General features: G+C 36.1%; 2 protein-coding genes and 1 long non-coding RNA gene across 4 annotated transcripts in view; 1 reads left to right on the forward strand and 2 right to left on the reverse strand.

The window, feature by feature from the left end:
- ADAMTS6 (ADAM metallopeptidase with thrombospondin type 1 motif 6) overlaps positions 1 to 1,467 on the reverse strand; it is a 287,287-nt gene extending 285,820 nt beyond the window's left edge. Inside the window, exon 1 of the mRNA XM_038530727.1 lies at positions 1,328 to 1,467. Coding sequence (XP_038386655.1) covers positions 1,328 to 1,424 — 97 coding nt within the window. The 5' untranslated portion in view covers positions 1,425 to 1,467. The remainder of the gene's footprint in view (positions 1 to 1,327) is intronic.
- A 108-nt stretch (positions 1,468 to 1,575) lies between these two features.
- Positions 1,576 to 20,407, reverse strand: part of CENPK (centromere protein K) — a 64,438-nt gene continuing 45,606 nt past the window's right edge. Inside the window, exons 11-12 of the mRNA XM_038530751.1 lie at positions 14,305 to 14,352; positions 1,576 to 1,703 (exon numbers count right to left, since the gene is read on the reverse strand). Of these exons, the coding sequence (XP_038386679.1) occupies positions 14,326 to 14,352 (27 nt within the window). The 3' untranslated portion in view covers positions 1,576 to 1,703; positions 14,305 to 14,325. The remainder of the gene's footprint in view (positions 1,704 to 14,304; positions 14,353 to 20,407) is intronic.
- On the forward strand, positions 11,278 to 19,188 carry LOC111092414. 2 transcript variants are annotated; one of them, XR_005355614.1, is made up of 4 exons: positions 11,278 to 12,111; positions 13,397 to 13,472; positions 15,565 to 15,753; positions 18,983 to 19,188. It is a non-coding gene; the product is annotated as an uncharacterized LOC111092414 (long non-coding RNA). The 2 variants fall into 2 exon arrangements; XR_005355613.1 differs by lacking the exon at positions 11,278 to 12,111 and having other exon boundaries at positions 12,990 to 13,472.

Here is a 20,407-nt window from a genome sequence, read left to right on the forward strand (position 1 = left end):
TTGTAGGAAATAATCCAGAATAGGAAAATCTCTAGAGACAGAAGTAAATTAGTTGCTTAGGGCTGGGGTGGAGAGTGGTTTGAAGAGAATTTGGGAGTGACTTTTAATGGGCACGGGATTTCTTTTGGGGTGTTGAAATGTTCTAAAATTGTGGCGATGGTTGCATAACTCTGTGAATATACTATAAACCACTGAATTGTGCACTTTAAATAGGTAAATTATATTGTATGTTTATTGTATCTCAATAAAGCTGTTAGAAAAACATTAGACTAAAAAAAAAGAAAAACATTAGACTGACAAAAATTTAGACGATTATTACACATATTTTCCTCATTTAGGTATACTTAATATTTCCAATCTACCTTCTTAACCGCATCTTCCTTTAGCGAGGTTTACCACTAAGGGAAACCAAATGTCTGTCTATTGCCTCACTGTCTATACATGGAATTCACCCACAAATATAAACTCCCATAAGAGTACAACCAAATAGAAATAAATTCAAAGACAGTGAAATAAATACTAAATAAGAGTACATACTAAATGCTATGGCTTTATTAATATACTTTGAGAGCCACACTACATACATATCGACTTCTAGACATATATATCAATGTATAAAAACCCTAAAAATCTGGTTCATCCACACCAAAAAATTATTGGTTACTATACATTCATGGGAGGGGAGTCAAAAAGTTATTTTAATAAATCTATAAGGATTAGACATGTCCATGGAAAACAAAATGTCATTTACTCCAGGGCCCTCTGTTAAGACCTTTTTATGATATAATGTTCAATTTTATGGATTCAGATTAGGGAACTCATGGATGAGAGTTTGAAAAGTCCAATTTTCTACCACTCTTACTCTTTTACTCAGATTCTAGTTTTTATATCAGAATTCTTAAGTTTAGAAAGCATTTTTTCACTAAGGATCCATATTAGAAGGATCTTGTACCAGAATATGTCTAGCTTCTTCTTGCTCTTTTATAGCATAAACCTTTGGGTTCCTTTTGAACATGACCTTGCCTGTAACCCTTAGCAACAGATGAGCTTATTAAAGTTTAAGATTCAAAAGACGAGGCCTGGGTATATCAACTTCTAAGAAAGACCAGTCACCTTTAAAATATACTATATGTTAAATAATAGTATAACAAGATAGACTACTTAGAGCACTTAGGATTTATGAAACTAGCACTGAATGATGTAGCAGGTCTCCATTCCTATCACTACATATCCCATAGAAAATGTTCACCCGACTTAAATAGTCAGAATCTTTTCCTGTCAAATTAATAGCAATATTTTTTGTCACTTTCAAAAGCAGGACTCCTACCTTGAGAACTGTATGAAAGCCTGTGGTCACTATGAAATTCCGATGAAGCCATGATGAGGCTCAAAATCCAGGTCAACGTCTTCCACAAAATTTCCATAATTTAGAAAACTGGATGATTTTTTTGGAGGGCTACCTATGTGCTAGAGAGTCAATACCATACCAAAATCGAAGCATAACAATTTTATGTCTTTAAAATTTCTTGCAAATTAATTATTAGATGTTCCACTGTTTAACAGGTACTTTTGTCCAACATCTCGTACTTTCTTCTATATCTGGATTCATTTTCTCAATCCAAAAGGAAATAAAGAATGATGGTAAAATTTTCATTAGCAAAACATTTGGCTGGTTAGTTACTAAAGTATGGCCATTTTTTAACCTAGAAAAACAAAACAAAAAAATTATGTTAAATGAAAATATCTTGTAGGTACAGAATTGTATTGCTGAATGTTTGCCAAAAGACAAAGACTACAAAGTAATTTAATATAAATTAGACTGTTGTTTTTCTTTATAATCTAAATAAACATTCACAAGACTAAACAATTAGAAGCCTAAATGGTAAGTAGGATAATGCCAGTGCTATTTAATAATCAAAGTAGCAATATGAAGTGGAATCATAAAAAAATTTTTTTTTTAACTTTGAAGAAAACAATGTATGGGTATGGTGACTAACCTCCTTTCAATAAAATAAAAGGTAGAGGGACTTCACAATCAAAATTCATTTTATGTAAGGGATAAACAGCATATGATCCCATTCCTTAACATGCTTTTTAGAACAGTCATATTCAAGATTAATTTGTTTCTTTATGAGGCACTTATCATTTTTTCTTAGAGTAGATCTACAAATATACAGTGACATTTAGCAGTTGTCTGTGAACACTCAGACACCAGCACAAACAAAACTTGTAAAAATTTGAACCATATTTACTGTAGCCCCTTGATTTTATCTCTGAGTCTTACATGACTTAAAAAGCAACATATATGAGACAACTTTAACTATTTAGAATGTAACTGAATAGAAAAGAAATTCATTTTTCTGAAAAGAAAAGCATTTTTAAAATTCATTTCAGGTATCACGAGAGATTTCCTGTCCTATCTCATGTGATTTCCTCTCGAGTCACAACCTCACACATAGTCCATGAATTTACATTTCATACAGAATGCTAGGGTATGTGACTACCCGGTTTCCCAGCACACGGTACACTTTAGAAGAAGAAAATAGCAAAGGTACCAAGAAACTACATCACTACCAGGACAAAAGTGAAAAAAAGGAAAGAAAAACTAAAAATTAGTTGTAGAACCCCAAAGTAACACAGTTTGGGGTAGAGGCAAATGGTCCTTAAGTAGTTTCGGACAATGTCTACTGTGTATGTGACTGTGTTACAGCTCAATATCTGATATTCAAAATACTGCCTGAGTCAGGAATAAAAGATTAAGTCACTTTTAATAAGATAACTTACTACTAATACAGAGAAATACACAATAAGCACTAGAAAGATTTTCATTCCACATTCCTAATGTATGGGATTATATGATAAATATTTACATATTTGTTGGTCAAAAAAATGAGTAAATGAGTAAATAAATAGCGACTAAAAGAAAATCATTTTAGGCATATAAAAGGATATTTGCAGTTAATTGGAAAATTAATTTATGTGGAATACTTCATTCTTTATGATGCTAGAAATATTGGTTAGTGCAACATATAAAACAACCACCATCATTTAAAACTCCTTCCATCCAGGGCACCTGGGTGGCTCAGTGGTTGAGCGTCTGCCTTTGGCTCAGATTATGATTCTGGCGTCCTGGGATCGAGTCCCACACTGGGCTCCCCACAGGGAGTCTGCTTCTCCCTCTGCCTATGTGTCTGCTTCTCTGTGTCTTTCATAAATAGATAAATAAAATCTTAAAAAAAAAACCCTCCTTCCATCCAAAAACTAATTCATTAATCAACAAATATGCCTTACTATGTTCTTAAAATGATGTTATAACAATATGAGGATACAGAAAATATTAACACAATCCTTGCCCTTTGGGAGTTCACGATCTAAGCAACAAAGAAAAAAATTCAAGGCAGACTGACATTTGACATAATAACGTTACGAAAGGCATTGAGGAGATCAGATGAGGGAAAGGATTTCTGAGTCAGAGAAGAATAAGTCAAGAAAAGCTAATTTAAAAAGTGGCAGTTGAGATAGGCCCTGGAAGATGAATACAATTTCACAAGTCAAATTGATGGGGGTAATCTTAGCAAATTAAATAAATAGATACTACAAAGTCTAAATGGCAAGAAAAAAAAAAGGAAAGTCATTTTAAGGGGTGCTAATTAACTGGTTAATTGTCTGCCTTTGGCTCAGATTGTGATCCCAGGGTCCCTGGTGCAAGCCCTGCATCAGGCTCTTTGTTCAGTGGGGAGTTTGCTTCTCTCTCTCACTCCTGCACTCTCAATAAATAAATAAATAAATACATACATAAATAAAATCTTTGGGCACCCTGGGTGGCTCAGCGGTCAGTGGTTTAGCACCGCCTTCAGCCCAGGGTGTGGTCCTGGAGACCAGGGATCCAGTCCCACGTCAGGCTCCCTGCATGGAGCCTGCTTCTCCCTCTGCCTGTGTCTGTGCCTCTCTCTCTCTCTATCTCAATCTCTCTCTCTCTGTGTCTCTCGTGATAAATAAAATCTTTTCTAAAAAAATCATTTTAGTAATAATAGTAAGTTTGAGTCCTATGGAGAAGACTCACGGGTCATATCTAGAAAGGTAGTTTACGGTGAGACCAAAAATGAAGAGAACTTTAAATATATGTTACTTCTTTTAGTATTCATAACAAAGTAGGTATCATTGCCCCTCTACAAGACCGCCTCTAACATGGCCCCAATGAGCCTCCTCCTAATAGCCACACCTTTGTGTAATCCCCTTCCCTTGAGTAACTGGAGAAATGTTACCAAAAAAAAAAAAAAAAAATGTTGAGAAAAATGTTACCTGGATGATTTGATTATAAAAGATTCTGGCTTTTATCTTACTAGTAGACTCTCTCCCTTGTTAGCTTTGATGAAGCAAGCTGTCATACGGAAGGGCTCACATGGCAAGCAACTGAGAGCAGCCTCCAGACAACCACTAGCAAGGAACTAAGGCCCTTAATGGCCTGTGAGAAACCGGTCCCTGCCCACTAATACATGAAGGAAGCAAATCCCTCTCCAGTTGAGCATTCTTTGGTGACCTGAGTCCTTGCCAGCATCTTGGTTGCAGCCTCATGAAAGATCCTGAAGCACAGGACAAAGCCAAGCCATGCCCAGTTTCCTGAATCACACAACTTTGATGTAATAAATGTGAGTTGTTTTAAGCCACTACGTCCATGATGATTTTTTTTTTTTGCAAGAATTGATAACAATACAGCTCCCAATTTATAGATAAGGAAGTTGAATTTCGTGGCCAGAGAGCTGGAAAATAGCCGAGCCAAGAGTCCAGAGGGCTACCTGGGTCTAAAGTCTAAATTCTTTCTACCATATCATACTTCCAATTTAAGGTACTCTAACTTAAATATTTAATAGCAGTCCCATATAACTACTGTCAAATAATACATCCATAATAAAGGGTATAAAATAATTAATGTGGGGTGCCTGGGTGGCTCAGTGGTTGAGCATCTGCCTTTGACTCAAGTCGTAATCCCCGGATCCGGAATCGAGTCCCACATAGGGCTCCCTTTAGGGAGCCTGCTTCTCCCTCTGCCTTTGTCTTTGCCTCTCTCTGTGTTTCTCAGGAATAAATAAGTAAAATATTTTTAAAAAATAAAATTAAAAAAATAATTAATGTGCATAGTTTAAGCAACTTTATATGGAGTAATTGTTTCATCTCAAAACTATTTCTGCAATGATTTAGGAAGAAGTTGCTTACTCAGGCAAAAATCTATAAAGAGATGAAGTCACACCATTAGTCAATAACAGTGAAAAGAATCCAGTTATCTTGATTCCTAGCCTACTTAGTCTCCACACTTACACAGTCTTCCCCATCCTCCCATGAGATATTAAGGTGAAACTGTCACTTCATAAACAAGATTCACTCTTCAGACACTTGACTGTTTTGCAATATAATGTCTGACATTAAATGGTCCTTCATATACCTTAATCCTCCTCTAAAGAAGAACAGATAATGAACACATTTGAGTTCATTTTCTATTAGTGGTGATAGATTTGCATGAAACCTTCATCCTTTTTTCCTATTTTCCTGGGCTCTCAAACTAATGACAAACTTAAAGGTGTCTGGGTTTAGGGAACAAGTATTTTCCCCTTAAGAAATTTCCTGCTTCAGTTTTGTAACCTCCACTCTTACAATTATTACCACTGTCCAGTAAACGCCCAAGTTAAGTAAGCCAGTAGCATTGAGAGAAAAAGTAATATGTAACTACTTGGCTAGAAGTAGACTAACATTTGATTTAAGGACTTGTAGTAAAAAGTGCATTGGTGCATAATAGAAAGAGCAGGAGCTTTAAAGTTAAACCAAAGCTACAGTCTTGTTTCCACCACTCGCTACAGTATCTGGCACATGGGCACTCAATAAATTTGAGTTTCTCTTTTCTCACACCCTTCCTCACTCCCTACTTTTTTCTCAATCCTCTGGTGCCAGAGAAGGAACTTAAATAGTAAGCAAATGAGTTGGCTCAGCTCAACTAAAACCAACAACAACTAATATATCAACCTCTCTTAGTTACCTATACAATAAAAGTAGTTTTTTGCTATTTACAATGGTTAATCTACTTTCAGACACCTGCTGGAGAGGTTAATCTGGATACTATAAACAAATGTGCATGAACACTGACTTTTTCAAATGTAGTTTCCATAATTCAAACTAACATTAAAATATTACATAATTGTCCATAAATCATAATGTATTAAGTCTTAACATTGCATAGGCGAAGTATTATTATGTTGTGGAAAGGACAAAGGCTTTGAGTTCTGGCTTGACTCCAAGTTACTTAACCTCTCTGGAGGTGTTTTCTCATCAATAAAACTAGAATAATAGTATCTACCTTACAAAGACTTGTCGAGAGATTAAATTAGATTACAGATCATGTAAAGTGTCAGCACACTTCACTTTAATGACTAAAGAAATATTGGCCCCTTCTCCTCTTTATCTTACTCATCACTTTTCAAAGGCCCTCCTTCAAAAATAGTTCCATGTTCCTCCTTCCCCCGCAAATGTGTAATAGTTAAATACAATGATAGGAATCAATCAGTAACATTGTATTGTCTTTTAGAGCAAATAATAAAGAATTTAGGTCATGATAACTGGGCTAACAAATATTCTAAATTTGAAAACTTCCATTTTACTTTGATTTCACATATGCTTTTTTTCCTAATACACATGTACCGGCCAGTAAAGTTAAGGGATCATTTACCTGCTTCCTTGGATCAAAGCTACCCTAGTCAAGTGGAAATAAGATCAGACAACTTGCTCCACAGTTACTGCCTCAGTAGTCTCCCTAGTTGAAGGGTACTTACTTTTCTTTTTCCTTTATCATCTTTACTTCCTACTCAAGTGATCTGGTTGTAGCCAAAGTAATAATTTCCTCTCATGAACTCTTATTAGAGAGCTAAAGAACATGTATAATATCCTACTCAACTTCTTTCATTCATCTTAACTCAGGTTGGTTATTTTAAGGCTGATGTGGTCTTCACAGAGGAAGAAACAATACTATGCTCTCTTCACATATTTAACTTTTATATGTGAAAATTAACTTCAAATTTCATTTGCCATTTACTCTCTCGACTAACATTTAGCAGCATCACCTACTATGTGCCAAGGACACACTATTAAGCTATAAGTACAAAGGTTTCCAGATCATTTATAAACTTTGTGAGATCAGTTTCCAAAGGTGTATTTAAACACACTCAAAACTTACCTATCAAGAAGAGCAAATAAGCCAAAAGCAAAAAATGTAAAAAACACCATTCTACAAAAATCAAGCCCCAAACTGCATATAGTCCCAAACCGTTTTTTTCCAGATGGCAACTATAATATAATATATAACTTCTTTTTTTTTTTTTTTTTTGGTATTATAACTTCTTTCCTGAGAAGCAGAAGCACCTTTTTTCTTCTGAAGCCATTACAAAATGTTGATAATCTCAACTGTCTTTGGGTAGAACCAAGAGAATTTTCCATCTCTTCTGCCATTTCTTCTTCCCTCAAGAAGGTGCTATTAACTTTCTTAAATATGTTAACTCTCTTTATTTTCTCATAAAAGTCACACACGGGGTAGGATTTGGCATAGAGGTCCATCCTAAACCACTAGTAGCTACTAGTGGTTGCTAAGGAAATGAAGAGGAAGTGGTAAGAGTAGACAAGAGTAGAAATTAATCTTACACATATTGGCCTAGACATGAAAAGTATTAAAATATTTCAGGTCTTGAGGTTAGAGGTTTTTCCCCTTGAGCATCACAAAAATATTAGTAACACAAGATAGATTTCATTTGCTGCCATTTGTGGCAGATGAATGAATTTGATTTATTTGAAATCAAGTTATTTGCCTCTATATGCTATTCTACAAAAATCAAAAACACCAATGATCACATTTAAGCACGAAATTAATATAAACCAGAACTGTAGTTACTACTTTGGTGAAACACAGGAAAACAATTATTTCCAAAATTAATTTTCCCAATTTCTTTCAACTACACCAGTTTATGTTACATTTCTTTCCCTGTCGTTAATTTAAAAAACTGTCATTCCTATATTTTGGGCTAATCAACAGAAGTTAAAAAAGGAAAGAAAGAAAAGAAAATTAGTCTAAGAAATTTGAATATAAAAGAATATGTTAAAAATCACACTTCAGTGTCTTTTTTAAAAGTTCCAAGCAATGGTTCAGTTTCCCCTTTCCTCCTCCATTCTGCAACCCCCCTACCCCCCCACCAATCCTACTTCACCCAGACAGAGGGTAACAGTCTGAGCTGCCCTGGTTGAGTTGATCCTAAAGTTAACATTCAGCAGCCCATTTCCAGACAGCAGCGCTAAATCTATTTGGATAAAACGCGTGTGACCCAGACAGTTGGCATTTGGCCCAAACGCGTTGCACCGGCAGCTCAAATAAAAACAAGAGTAAGAAACTCACTCTCTTGTTCCCTCTCAGTGCGCTTTTTCACTCTCTTTGCCTCTAGTACAACAAGGAAAGAAATTACCAAAGACAGGAATTGTAGTACACATTATCAGAAGGCAGCTTTCCAAAACCCCCTCCAGCACTCCAACTGCCCCCCCTCTCAGTCCCTGAACTTTGATCCCATATACCATATATACAGACATACCCAGATATTTAAGGCTCCGGAGGGTTATGAGTCTAGCACGTCGTCCCAAGTGGCCAAAAGTAAATCAAAAACACACGCTTCCATCTCTTTGATTAGCCTATTAAAAGCTTAACATATCCTAGAGCATCGGGGCTATAGCTAGCACATTAATTCTGCCCTCTGAGCCCAGGCATAAAATATGCACTTGTCTGACTACTTCAGACACTGACATGAAACTATAAAATGCAGGTTTTTCTTTAAGAAAACTAGAAATCAGTTTAAAATACACATCGTTATTGCTTTCTCAATTACTATTTGGTGATTAGTTAAAAGACCACAATAATCATAATCAAGTCATATTTCACAAAACATGTCTATTCGTATCATATAAACATGTATTTTTTGCATCATAAAATACTTGCAAGACCCAGATTTCTCCAACCCCCGACTAGTCTGGAGTTAAAAAGATTTCTATCTGTAAAATGAGTTCAGTCAAGCTCACTCATTGCCATTAAAAACACACACACACACACGCACACGCACACACATACACACACAGAGAGAGAAAAAGTTTTCTACGCGTTATTCGGAAGACAAGCAAAGCACAAGTTTTAATTAAAAAAAAAAAACGGTTTCATTGAATATTGTTAAGTCTTCCTTACCGTTTTCATCTTCAAATTCTGATAAAAAGTAAGTTTCAAACAATAGAGATTGCACTGGACGACTCACGTACTCTCTCTCCTCTCTCTCTCTCTCTTTTTTTTTTTTCTGCCCCCCTTTGCAAAGCCACAGCAGTCAGTTACTTATTCTGCAGCCAGAATAAAACCCTATAGTCTGGCTAAACCGGGCTTTAGAGAACGGACTTTCCGATTTGGCAATAAAAGAGATGCCATCAACACATCCAGGCTATCATCCTGAGATGCTGCCTTTGCAAACACCCTTTCTCTCTCTCTCTCTCTCTCTCTCTCTCTCTCAACACCCCCCTCCAAAAAAAAAAAAAAAGGAAAGGAAAAAAAGAAAGGAAGGAAGGGAAGGTGGGGGGGGGGAAGAAGGCTTATTGGGGGTGGAAGTGGTGCCCTCTCTTCCTGGACAGCTTAGTGCCTTTGCTATGCAAATAACATGTGAAGAGCATCAAAAGGTATCAAGAGAAAAGAAGACAAGAGGAGCAGGAAGGGCAGCAAAGTTTTGTTGAAGTAGCCCTAGATCTCACTACCGGCCCCCAGCCAACTTGAATTGCAGCAGGAGAAAATTTTGGCAGCTTTTCCTCGGAGGCAGAGCACACTGACGTCAGTGTGCAGATGTGCCGGGCTGCGTCGGGTGCGCATGTGTCCTGGGTCGTCACGTGGAGGGGGAGGGGAGGGAGAGGTACAATCAGGGTAACCGACTCCCAGCCATTCAGAAGGGCTTAGACAATGTCAACTTTTCCACCCTGTGAATGAGAGAAACTCTGGCCCTTCTCAACTCCATCCCCTACCCCACTCCGCCTTTTTTCTTCTTCTTCCTCCTCCTCTTCCTCCTCCTCCTCCTCCTCCTCCTCCTCCTCCTCCTCCGCTTTTTAGAAATTCTAGCCTTGGTTTGTGATTAGTTGTTTCTTGGGGGGAAAAAAGAAAAAGGAAAAAAGAAAAAGGAAAAAAAAAAAAAAAAGGAAGGGGGAGGGAGAGGATGAATGACTTGAGATGAATTCGTGTCACTGTTAAGATGCCCCGGTGTCCTAAGGGTTTTTGTTTTTGAAGTCCACACAACAGAAATATTAAAAGTGGCACATGAAGTGTCTTTGGGGAAACTCAGAGCAAACTGAGGTCGGTGGCGGGTTGCAAGACTCAGTAGCTATATGTGCATAAAACAGCCTGTTTTTCACTGTACCTCAACAACGAAAATTGCCACCAACAGGGAGAGTAGACTAAAAGTAAACTAAGACCAGCACATTTTCCATCTGATTACCGACTTCAGGTTATGTGGGGCTTTAAAAGGAGGGGGGGGGGGGGAAGGTGGGGGAGGCGGGAGCGGGGGAAGAGAGAAGCTTGCATTATTTCCAGATGAGGGTGAGACTGGATGGTGTGTTAAAATGCAACCGGGGAAAGCTGCAAGTGGAGTGTATTTTTTTTTAAGTCAGTACATTGAATGAAACCTCAATGACTGTCCAAATGAAAATAAATCCAAAGTCAGACATCCCCCCCCCCAAAAAAAAGGAGGGAAAAAAACACAACAGGAACCCTGCTGTGATCTCAAGATAAACAAAAACCTCAAAACTGGTTCTTCAGGCTTCCCCATCCCACCCCCCCCACCCCCCCCACCCCCCACCCCCCACACCTCCGGACACTCCAGCTGCCAGTCCATACTTTGAAGGATAAAACACCACTACAGCGTAGCACTTTCGCTTTCATTTGCTGGGAGAAAGCCACTGGCATTTAAAGTGTGGGGGAAATGCCCAAATATGTTTTCCATGTCCTAAGCAAGCAAACAAAGTCTGGCACACAAATCGGAAACAGGAAAAAAAAAAAAAAAAGTGAAAATAGCCCAGGACAAATGTTGTCTTTCAACGGTGTAATCTGCTGCATCATTTATCTGTCTCTATGGTTGAGTGTAGGGAAGGGAGAGGTTTAAGAGTTTCCGAGGCTGGGCTGGGGGTGCAGGGGGCGGTGGTATTGACGCCTAGAAATTCCAGTCGGTAGTTAACGCCAAGTCAATTTCCGATGGCCAGAACCAGAAAGGGGAATTGGACCGGAGGGAAGGGGGTGGGGAGGAGGACCTTTCTTGAATACCGGCTCTTAAGTTTCAAGCTTCTGCTAACATTATTGCTCATTTGACTTTTTTTTCCCCCCTTCCTACACCGGAGGTAGTAGGTGTAATTCTTCTGGTGAATACATGAATAGTTGGCTAAAAGAAGGCATGAATCAGACTGAGAACGTCCAAAAATACAGTTATTTCCATTCTTTTTCTGACCGTTGAAGGGGAAAGCTTTTGTCCATAGTCCTCATCTTGACCTTAATCAGTAGTATTTGGCTCAACGCCATTTAAAATGTTAGAAATACGTCCTGGGGTTGGCATTGACAGTTTTAAGGAAGAAGGATTCATATGGAGAGAGATAGATGATTAGATGACTGAGAGATAGATGATAGATAAATAGATAAGATAGATGATAGATAGATAGATAGATAGATTTGCATTAAAATACATGGATGACCAATCTCCTAGCAATAATTGCAAACACAAAAAAATTAGTAAAAAAGTGGGCACAGAGCAAAGCTGTTTTTGTGTGGAAACCACCCTTTAAATAGTTGTGCATTAATTTAAAAAAAAAAAAAAAACTGGTGTAAGATAGATACAGCCAGCACAGGAAAATAAAGTTAAGGTGTGAGTAGTATCATCTCTACAAGTTATCTCAAAAGTTTTCACTCTCAACTAAGACAAATTGCCCTAAGAAGTATCCACATTGTAGAGGAAAGGAGCTTATTCAATGAGAAGTGGACTGCGGCTAATTACTTATTCAAACAGTGCCATCCTGCGTCTAAAAAGAGTAATGAAAATTTCCAACAGATATCCTTTTCTCCTCCAAATGACTGAGTGTAGAAAAAAGTGGTATGAGTAAGGGAGAAACATTATTAGCATGAGAAATGAAGTGTGAATGTAGCTTTTTATGTGTATGCATGTGTGTGCATATTTAACTGCATTACAGAAAATTCAGATACATAAGTAGAGAAATAGTTATAATGAACCCCCAAATTATATATAATCCAGTTTTAACAAGTGTCAGTACATGACCAATTTTTTCCCATTATTTACTCCACCCCACTGGATTATCTTGAAACTAACCCCAGATAATATTTAATTGCATCCATTAAATATTTGCCTGTATTTGTAAACTATAAGGAAAAAAATAACCACTACTATACCGCTATTACTCTTAAAACATTAATAATTCCTTAATTTCGGCAAATAGCAGATGTCCTCAAATGCAAATAAAAGCCTGAAAAACTCTTTTTATTGGATTCAGGGTCCATATATATGTCTCTCTTTTTGACAATTCTTATTGCAGTAGAATATTCATATGGAAAAATACATACATATATAAATTGATGAAAAATGTTCAGTCTAACAAATTTTCATAAAGTGAACTTGTCTATACTAACCTATCATTTCTCCCTTATTTCTCCTTTATCTTGCAACATAAATGCCATATTAATATCTTGTAATCTTACTATAGATAGCACTTCCGTTAGTATGGAAATGTATTAATGAATACCCATGCATAATTCTTAATTGAATTATTTGAAAATTTTTTTTTTATTTTATTATTTTTTAAAAGATTTTATTTATTTATTCATGAGAGAGAGAGAAAGAGAAAGGCAGAGACACAGGCGGAGGGAGAAGCAAGCTCCATGCAGGGAGCCCGACGTGGGACTCGATCCCGGGCCTCCAGGATCAGGCCCTGGGCTGAAAAGGCAGCCTAAACCGCTGAGCCACCTGGGCTGCCCTTGAAACAAATTTAAATTAATCCCTGACTGAATTTAAGTTGCAGTAGAATTCTTTAAAAGTTTTATAATGACCAATCTTTACTATTTAAAAACTTTCCTCTCCAGCTTTCCATTTCTTTCTCTAAGAAATGAAGATCACAGGCAGAGTAGAGTTGATAGCAAATCCCCTACTTATACCTAAGAAAAAGCATTGCTAGCAGTTTTTAGAAGCCTTAATAAATCAAAGTACACAGAGCCCTTTCAGGAAATCAAAGATGGAATAAACGGAAAATTGGGAGAGGAAGGAATTTGGACGTATGTATGCACACATGTATGTATGTATTTCAGAGACTGAAAAAAAAAAAAAGAGGCAAAGGCATAAGAGTTTGAAAGTCCAAGAATAAGAACTGAGGAACTTCTAGAGGTAAGAATTGACTTCTAACTTGTCATTTTTAATGTGTTAGCATGTAAATTAGATTTAATTATTTTATTTTTATTTTTAAATTAAATTTTAGGCAGTTAACATACAGTGCAATATTGGTTTCTGGAGTAGAATCCAGTGATTCATCACTTACATACAACACCCAATGTTCATAATAAGAGCCCTACTTTATACCATTCACCCATCTAGCCCATCCCACATCCACTGCCCTCCATCAACCCTCAATTTGTTCTCTATAGTTAAGAGTCTCTTATAGCTTGTTTCCCTCTCGTTTTTCTTTTCCCCTTTGCCCCATGTTCATCTGTTTTCTTTCTTAAATTGCAAATGAGTGAGATCAATATGGTATTTGTCTTTCAATGACTGATTTATTTCATTTAGCATAATATATTATAGCTCTGTCCATGTCATTGCAAGTGGCAAGATTTCATTCTTTTTTTTAAGATTTCATTCTTTTTTATGACTAATATTCATATATATTCATATATATATGCCACTTCTTTATCCATTCATCCGTACATGGATATAGATTTAATTTTTTTAGTTAAAAACCAAGAGATTAAAAAAAAACAGTTCTTAAAATTAGACTGCTTGTATTTTCAGAAAAAAATGAGATGAATTCTGATTTCATGCTTGCTTGTAATTACTAAATTGGACTAAGTCTACAAATGTACAAATGTCAACATGAATAAATTATGTAACATTAAGTTGAAATACTGCAATAGAGTATGTTGTTCAAACTGAGATAGGATGTACATAATATGCTACAATTTATATATACTTAATAACACAGCAAATAATATTATCTCAAACTTACAAGAGCATTCACAGGAAGAACCTACAGTTTCTTGAAGATCATGGTTACCTGGGGTGAAAGAAAAGAACAGGATTAAGGAGGAGTACAAAGTAGTATCAACTAAATCCATAAATTTTTGAAAAACAAAACAACTGTAATTATCATAAAATCTTACTATCTGCTAATTCAAGGTATAGACTGTACATGAATATCTATTATTTTAATCTGTATTATGGGAATAAGTTACAGTTTTATAAAAAGAAAGAAAGATTACTTTTTTAAAAAAGATTTTATTTATTTATTTGAGAGAGAGAGAACACAAATAGTGGAGGGGGGTGGGCAGAGGGAGAGGGAGAAGCAGACTCTGAGCCTGACATGGAGCTTGATCCCAGGACTCTGAGATCATGATCTGAGAAGAAGGAGACGCTTAACTGACTAAGCCACCCATGTACTGCAAGAAAGGTTACGGTTATTTGTTATTACAATGAATCTGGCAATTTCAGAAACTTCACAGTGGCAAAACAGTTCTAACTACTTATCCCTTTACTTCTTTACTTTTATTCTTTAATTTTTTATTAGGGTATGAGATTAATAGCAGAAAGAAAAAAACATATTGAAAAGGATGAGTATAATCAAGGGTTAAAACCATTCTATACAAAGAATATCTAACAGTCAAAAAGGTCGAAAAGATGAAGTCAAAGCATATCGCTAAGATAAAGCAAAAATCCCAATATGCTAATAACAATTGTCTACTCTTTAGCATTAAGCAAAGAGCTAAGAAGTATAAAAATAGGGGGTTCCTTTTCTCAATAAATTCACAAATTGGAAAACAAGATTAAAGTGTGATAAGGGAAAATGCAGTAAGTTACATAATTTATCGATCTATATTGTCAGCGCTGTGTGTTCCAACTGAGAGAGAACCCCTAGTGAAGTTTAAATAAGGATTTTTCTGACATCCATGTTGCCAGTCTGGTGATCAATTTTGTGGTTCTTCCTTGAACTCCAGGCAACATTCAATCTAATTCACCACTCACTTTTGGAAATTTCTTTTCCCACAGTTTCTGTGACACTGTACTCTTCTAGTTTTCCTACTACCCCAATGGTCCTACCTCCTTCTCTGCTCAGTTACAAATGTTAAAATGCCCAGGATTCAGTCAGCCCTGATGCCCATTCTATTCTTTATCAACTGATTTTTCCTTTGATTAATGTATATTTTCCAATTACTTTAAAGACCATTTATTTGCCAATAACTTTTTTTAAAGATCTATTTATTTATTTTAGACGGAGAGAGCATGACGGAAGGATGGTTAGAGGAAGAGAAGCAGACTCCCTGCTGAGTGCAGAGCCCAACTCAGGGCTTAATCTCAGGACTCTGAGGTCATGACCTGAGCCAAAATCAACAATCAGATGCCAGCTGAGCCACCCAGGCGCCCCTATATGCCAATGACTCATATCTAAATGTCTACTTGGGTGAGTCTAACAGGCAGTATGAACTTCATGTAACATAAACAGAATTCAACGTTTGTCTGTCTTTTCTGTGTAGTAAATGAACTTCAATTCACCAAGTCTCTGGCCAGTATGGCTTTTTCAGTCCACTTTTCAGTTTTCTTAACATGTGCTCTACATTTAATGTGCAAAGTTCTACATATAATGTGCAGTTTTGGTGGGAGAAATATTGAGAAGTGTGTCTATTTCATCTTAGAAACCAGAATTCCTCTCTGCTATGATCTGAATGTTTGTGTCCCTCTCAAAATTCATATGTTGAAATCCTAATGCCCAATATCATGGTATTAGGAGGTAGAACATTTGGGAGACGGTTAGGTCAGGAGGATACAACCCTCATATATGGAATTAGTGTTCTTATAAAAGAGACCTTATAGAGATCGCTCAGCCTTTTCACCTTGTCAGGACATAGTGAAAAGACACTGGCTATGAAGCACAAAAAATACCCTCACCTGACCATGCTGGTACCCAGATATCAAATTTCCAGCCTCCAGAACTATGACTAAAAAAATTCTGTTGTTTATAAGTACCCAGTTTGTGGTATTTTTGTTAGAACAGCCCGAATGGACCAAGATTCTCTCTCCTTTATTGTTAAAATAGTCTAAAAATATTTACTCTCTATTGTGAAGTGACTCTTAAGTCTTTTTACCAATATAATTTTTAACTGGGATAAATGTCATCTATTCATTTGGGGATTACTCTCTATATATTTCAGATTTGAGTTCTTACCCCCATTCTATGGAATGCCTTCTAACTCTTTAAAGGAACGTATGCTTTTTGTAGACAGAAATTCCTAATTCTAATATAGCCCATTTTAACTTTTTTTTTCTCTTTTATGTTTAGGGCTCTTTGTAAATTTTCTTTATTACATACAACTGTCCTCAAGCAAAAACAATCCTTTGCCTTGTTGCCATTAGATAATAAGAATACATATCATGCTCCAGTCAAAACGAACTTTATACCCTAATAAGCCAACTGAGCTTACTTACAAAAGTTAAGAGGGAAATCCAACTCTGTCTTCAAAAAACCCTTAAGTATTTCCCATAAATTAATTTCCTACCAGAAGATTATTCCAAACTTCTGATGCCTAAAGGTACATCACAACTTATGTGCATATAGTATACAGTAATGGTGTGGGAAAATTGTTATTTTTTCCTACCAAGAACATACAAACTTGGAAACCTTGTAGGGATTTTTCTTTTAAACACAGGTTATATATCTTTATTTGAATAGTCAGATGTTCCAAAGTAGGTATCCTTGTAACATCTTCTCTAGAAACATTTTCTTCTTATATGTTTTCCTTTCATAATTAATGTTAAAATTTGTGTGCTTCTTTTATCTCCCATCCTTCTCCAAAGTTAGCTTCTCTTCTTGTTGAAGTATGTCCACTAGCAGTTCTTTTAGGGACAGTATACAGTAAAAAAGGCTTTTAGTTTTTATGTCAGAAAATTTGTTTTGTCCTCATTCTTGAATAAGTTTAGCTGGTTATGGAAGTCTAGGCTGATGGCTTTTTCCCCCCTCAGCAACAATATCTATTGTTAATAAAAAATAAGATTGTTTTAAAAAATTAAATAATTAAATAAATAAAATAAAGATTGTTATTCCTATCTTCATAACCTGTCTTTTCCTTTTACTATCTTTGAAAACTATTTCTCCTTGGTATCTTGCTGTTTCACTAAACGATTTCATGGTATGTGGTTTTACCTCTATTTATCTTGCACAGTACTCCATGAACATGTTTTTCTGAGCATTTATATCGTTCTACATACTGAAAAATTATCACCCATTATCGATTCAAATATTACTTAACATTCTCCACAAATTCTTTAAGAATTTCTATGTTGGTGGAATTCCTCAATTTGTCCTCTATACTTCTTATTTGTTCTTCATAATTTTGATCTTTTTTATCTTTCTGGATGAATTGTTCAAATTCTCTTTATTGATTTATTAAATCAATCTCTGACTTGATTCAGTTTATCTCCTTTGTAGAAATGTACTTAAATTATCATATTTAATCAGATATGGGACTTGTAATGAATTCCTTCTCATAAGCAAATGTTTTCATTTGTTCCTATTTTTGTGTTACAATTTCTAGCCCTTTTTAGATGAAATAATTTCTTCAAATAACCTCAAAATATACATTTAAAAGTCTTCATCAGGTAATCCATAAAATTAATTTCATTGAGAGTGAATGTTCCATTTGTTGGATGTTGCTACCAGCTAGGAAACCTTCAGTTTCAAGTAACATAAAAAATCTGTCTCAATTTACTTAAACTAGGAGGAGAATTTATTATCTTATATATCATGTTCCCTAGCAAAGCACCTCTAGGGTCAACTAATTCACTGGCTCAATAACATTATCAGAATTTGTTCTTTCTCTTTTGTGACTCTGCCATACTAAATATGCCAGATTTGTCCATGGCAGCTCTCCTTATGGTTACAAAATGGCTAAACAGTTCCAGATGTTCCATACAGACCCAGTAACATCTACCAGAAGAGAAGAAGTCATCTCCTCCTGTATATTTTTTTAATCAGAAAAAAGAAATCTATCCCAAAAGTTTCTCAGAAGACATATATATTAAGTCAATATTGCACCAAATGTATTCCCAAATAAATCACTAAGAAGGGGATTAAGACAACCATGTTCGGTTTAGCTAAATACATGGCTGTGTAGACAAGAGTGGATTACTCAAATAAAATTTAGCTCCCTTAGAAAGTAGGAAGAACAGCGGCAAAAAACAAAATATGCTGCCTTGGCTATCTTTGTGTTAAATTCCTTCACTGGTTTAACATTTGCTTTTCACGGTCATTTTACCAGGAAATCTTGTATGTTTATGGTTTGCCATTTTTATTCATTTCCTCCCCTTCCATTTGACCCCTTTTACCTGGTGTTTCAAAATTGCCTTAGCCTCTCCCAGCCCCAAGTCCACAACCAGTTATTATGGTGTTTAAACATTCCGTGATAAAATTATTACTATATAATAAAATAATCCAAAAGTTAATGGCTTAAAACAATAAACATTTATTTTCTCACCATTTCAGTGTTTCAGAAATTCAGAAACAATTTAGCTGAATAATTCTCCCTCAGGATCTCTCATGAAGTGGCAGTCAAGGTTATGGCCAAGGGTTAGTTCAGATAACTGAAGGCTGAAAGTGGTTCACTTACACAGCTAACAGAGTCGTGCTTTGTTGGCAGGAGACCTTCGTTTCTGCTCCTGTGAGCCTCAACACAAACTGAGCATTCTCTTATCATGGAGTCAAGCTCCTTCCAGAGTTTAGCAATCCAAATGAATTCAAAATAGAAGATGCAGGAACGCCTGGATGGCACAGTCAGTAAGTGTCTGACTCTTGGTTTCAGGTCATAATCTCAGAGATCTCGTGAGATTGAGCCAGAATCGGGCTCTGTGCTCAACATGAAATCTGCTTGGGAGTCTCTCTCCCTTTGCCCCTCCTGCTTGCATACTATCTCTCTCACAAGTTATAAATAAATCTTTAAAATAAAAGAGGTATACTGTCTCTTTGTCATATTCTATTGGTCACTAACACTGACACATGTGGAGGTGAATACCAGCAGAGGAGGATCACTGATCTTGGAGACTAGCTATTACAGTCATCCAAGCAACAATGGGTATTTAACATATCCCCATTTACTTCCTGGTCTAAAAGCTCTATCTTTGCCTCTTTCACCTTGCTGGGTTCATAGCTTGTTATAAGCCTCAGTGATTTTGTTTTAGATCTCCTTTCACAAAATTTTGGCTGTGAAGAAACTCACAAGCCCTCAGCTTCAGAGACCTTGATTCTAGTCCTCCTTCTCATATAGAGAAATTTTAATATTCATTTCCAAGGAAAGAACCAAATTCTCATACGAAGTGCTTCTAAACCCAGAGGAAAATACGACTATGGCATCATTTCCACTCACAACTCCTTTTCTTCTAATTTCTGATCCACTAATGTTTATTGTTAAGTCTTTCTACATATTTTTCCTTGTTTTCTCTTTTAAATGTTATCAAATGCCACATGTTAAAAGAAAGAGTATGCTAATGTAGGAACTCTTATCACTTTTAAGTTTTATTATTTTTTTTAGCTTTTTAATGTTAAATTTGCAGGAGTAGTAGAGTTCCCATATATCTCTCACCTGGCTTCCCTAATGTTAACAACTTATATAACTATATTAAAATTATTGAGCCCAGTAAACTATCAATGGTACAATACTATTAACTAAATTGTAGACCCTACTCAAATTTCACCAGCCTACCATTGCTGTTTTCCCTATCCAAGAGCCTGCCTAGGACTTGTAAATCATAGATCTGATAAAGGATTTATTTCCAGAATACACAAAAACTCTCAAAATGCAGTAAGAGGACAGACAACTCAATTTCAAAATGGACCAAAAACTCCTATATGCTATATAGACATTTTTGATCCCTTTATGCTTAGCCTTTTTTTAAAAAAAAAAAAAGATTTTATTTATCTATTTATTTAAGACATAGAGAGCACAAGCAGGGGGAGGGGCAGAGGGAGAGAAGCAAGGAGCCCAATGCTCAATCTTAGGACCATGAGATCATGACCTGAGCCAAAGGCAGACGCTTAATTGACAGAGCCACCCAAATGCCCCAGTGCT

This window comes from Canis lupus, chromosome 2 (assembly GCF_011100685.1).
Source record: "Canis lupus familiaris isolate Mischka breed German Shepherd chromosome 2, alternate assembly UU_Cfam_GSD_1.0, whole genome shotgun sequence".
In the NCBI taxonomy this organism is placed as follows: Eukaryota; Metazoa; Chordata; class Mammalia; order Carnivora; family Canidae; genus Canis; species Canis lupus.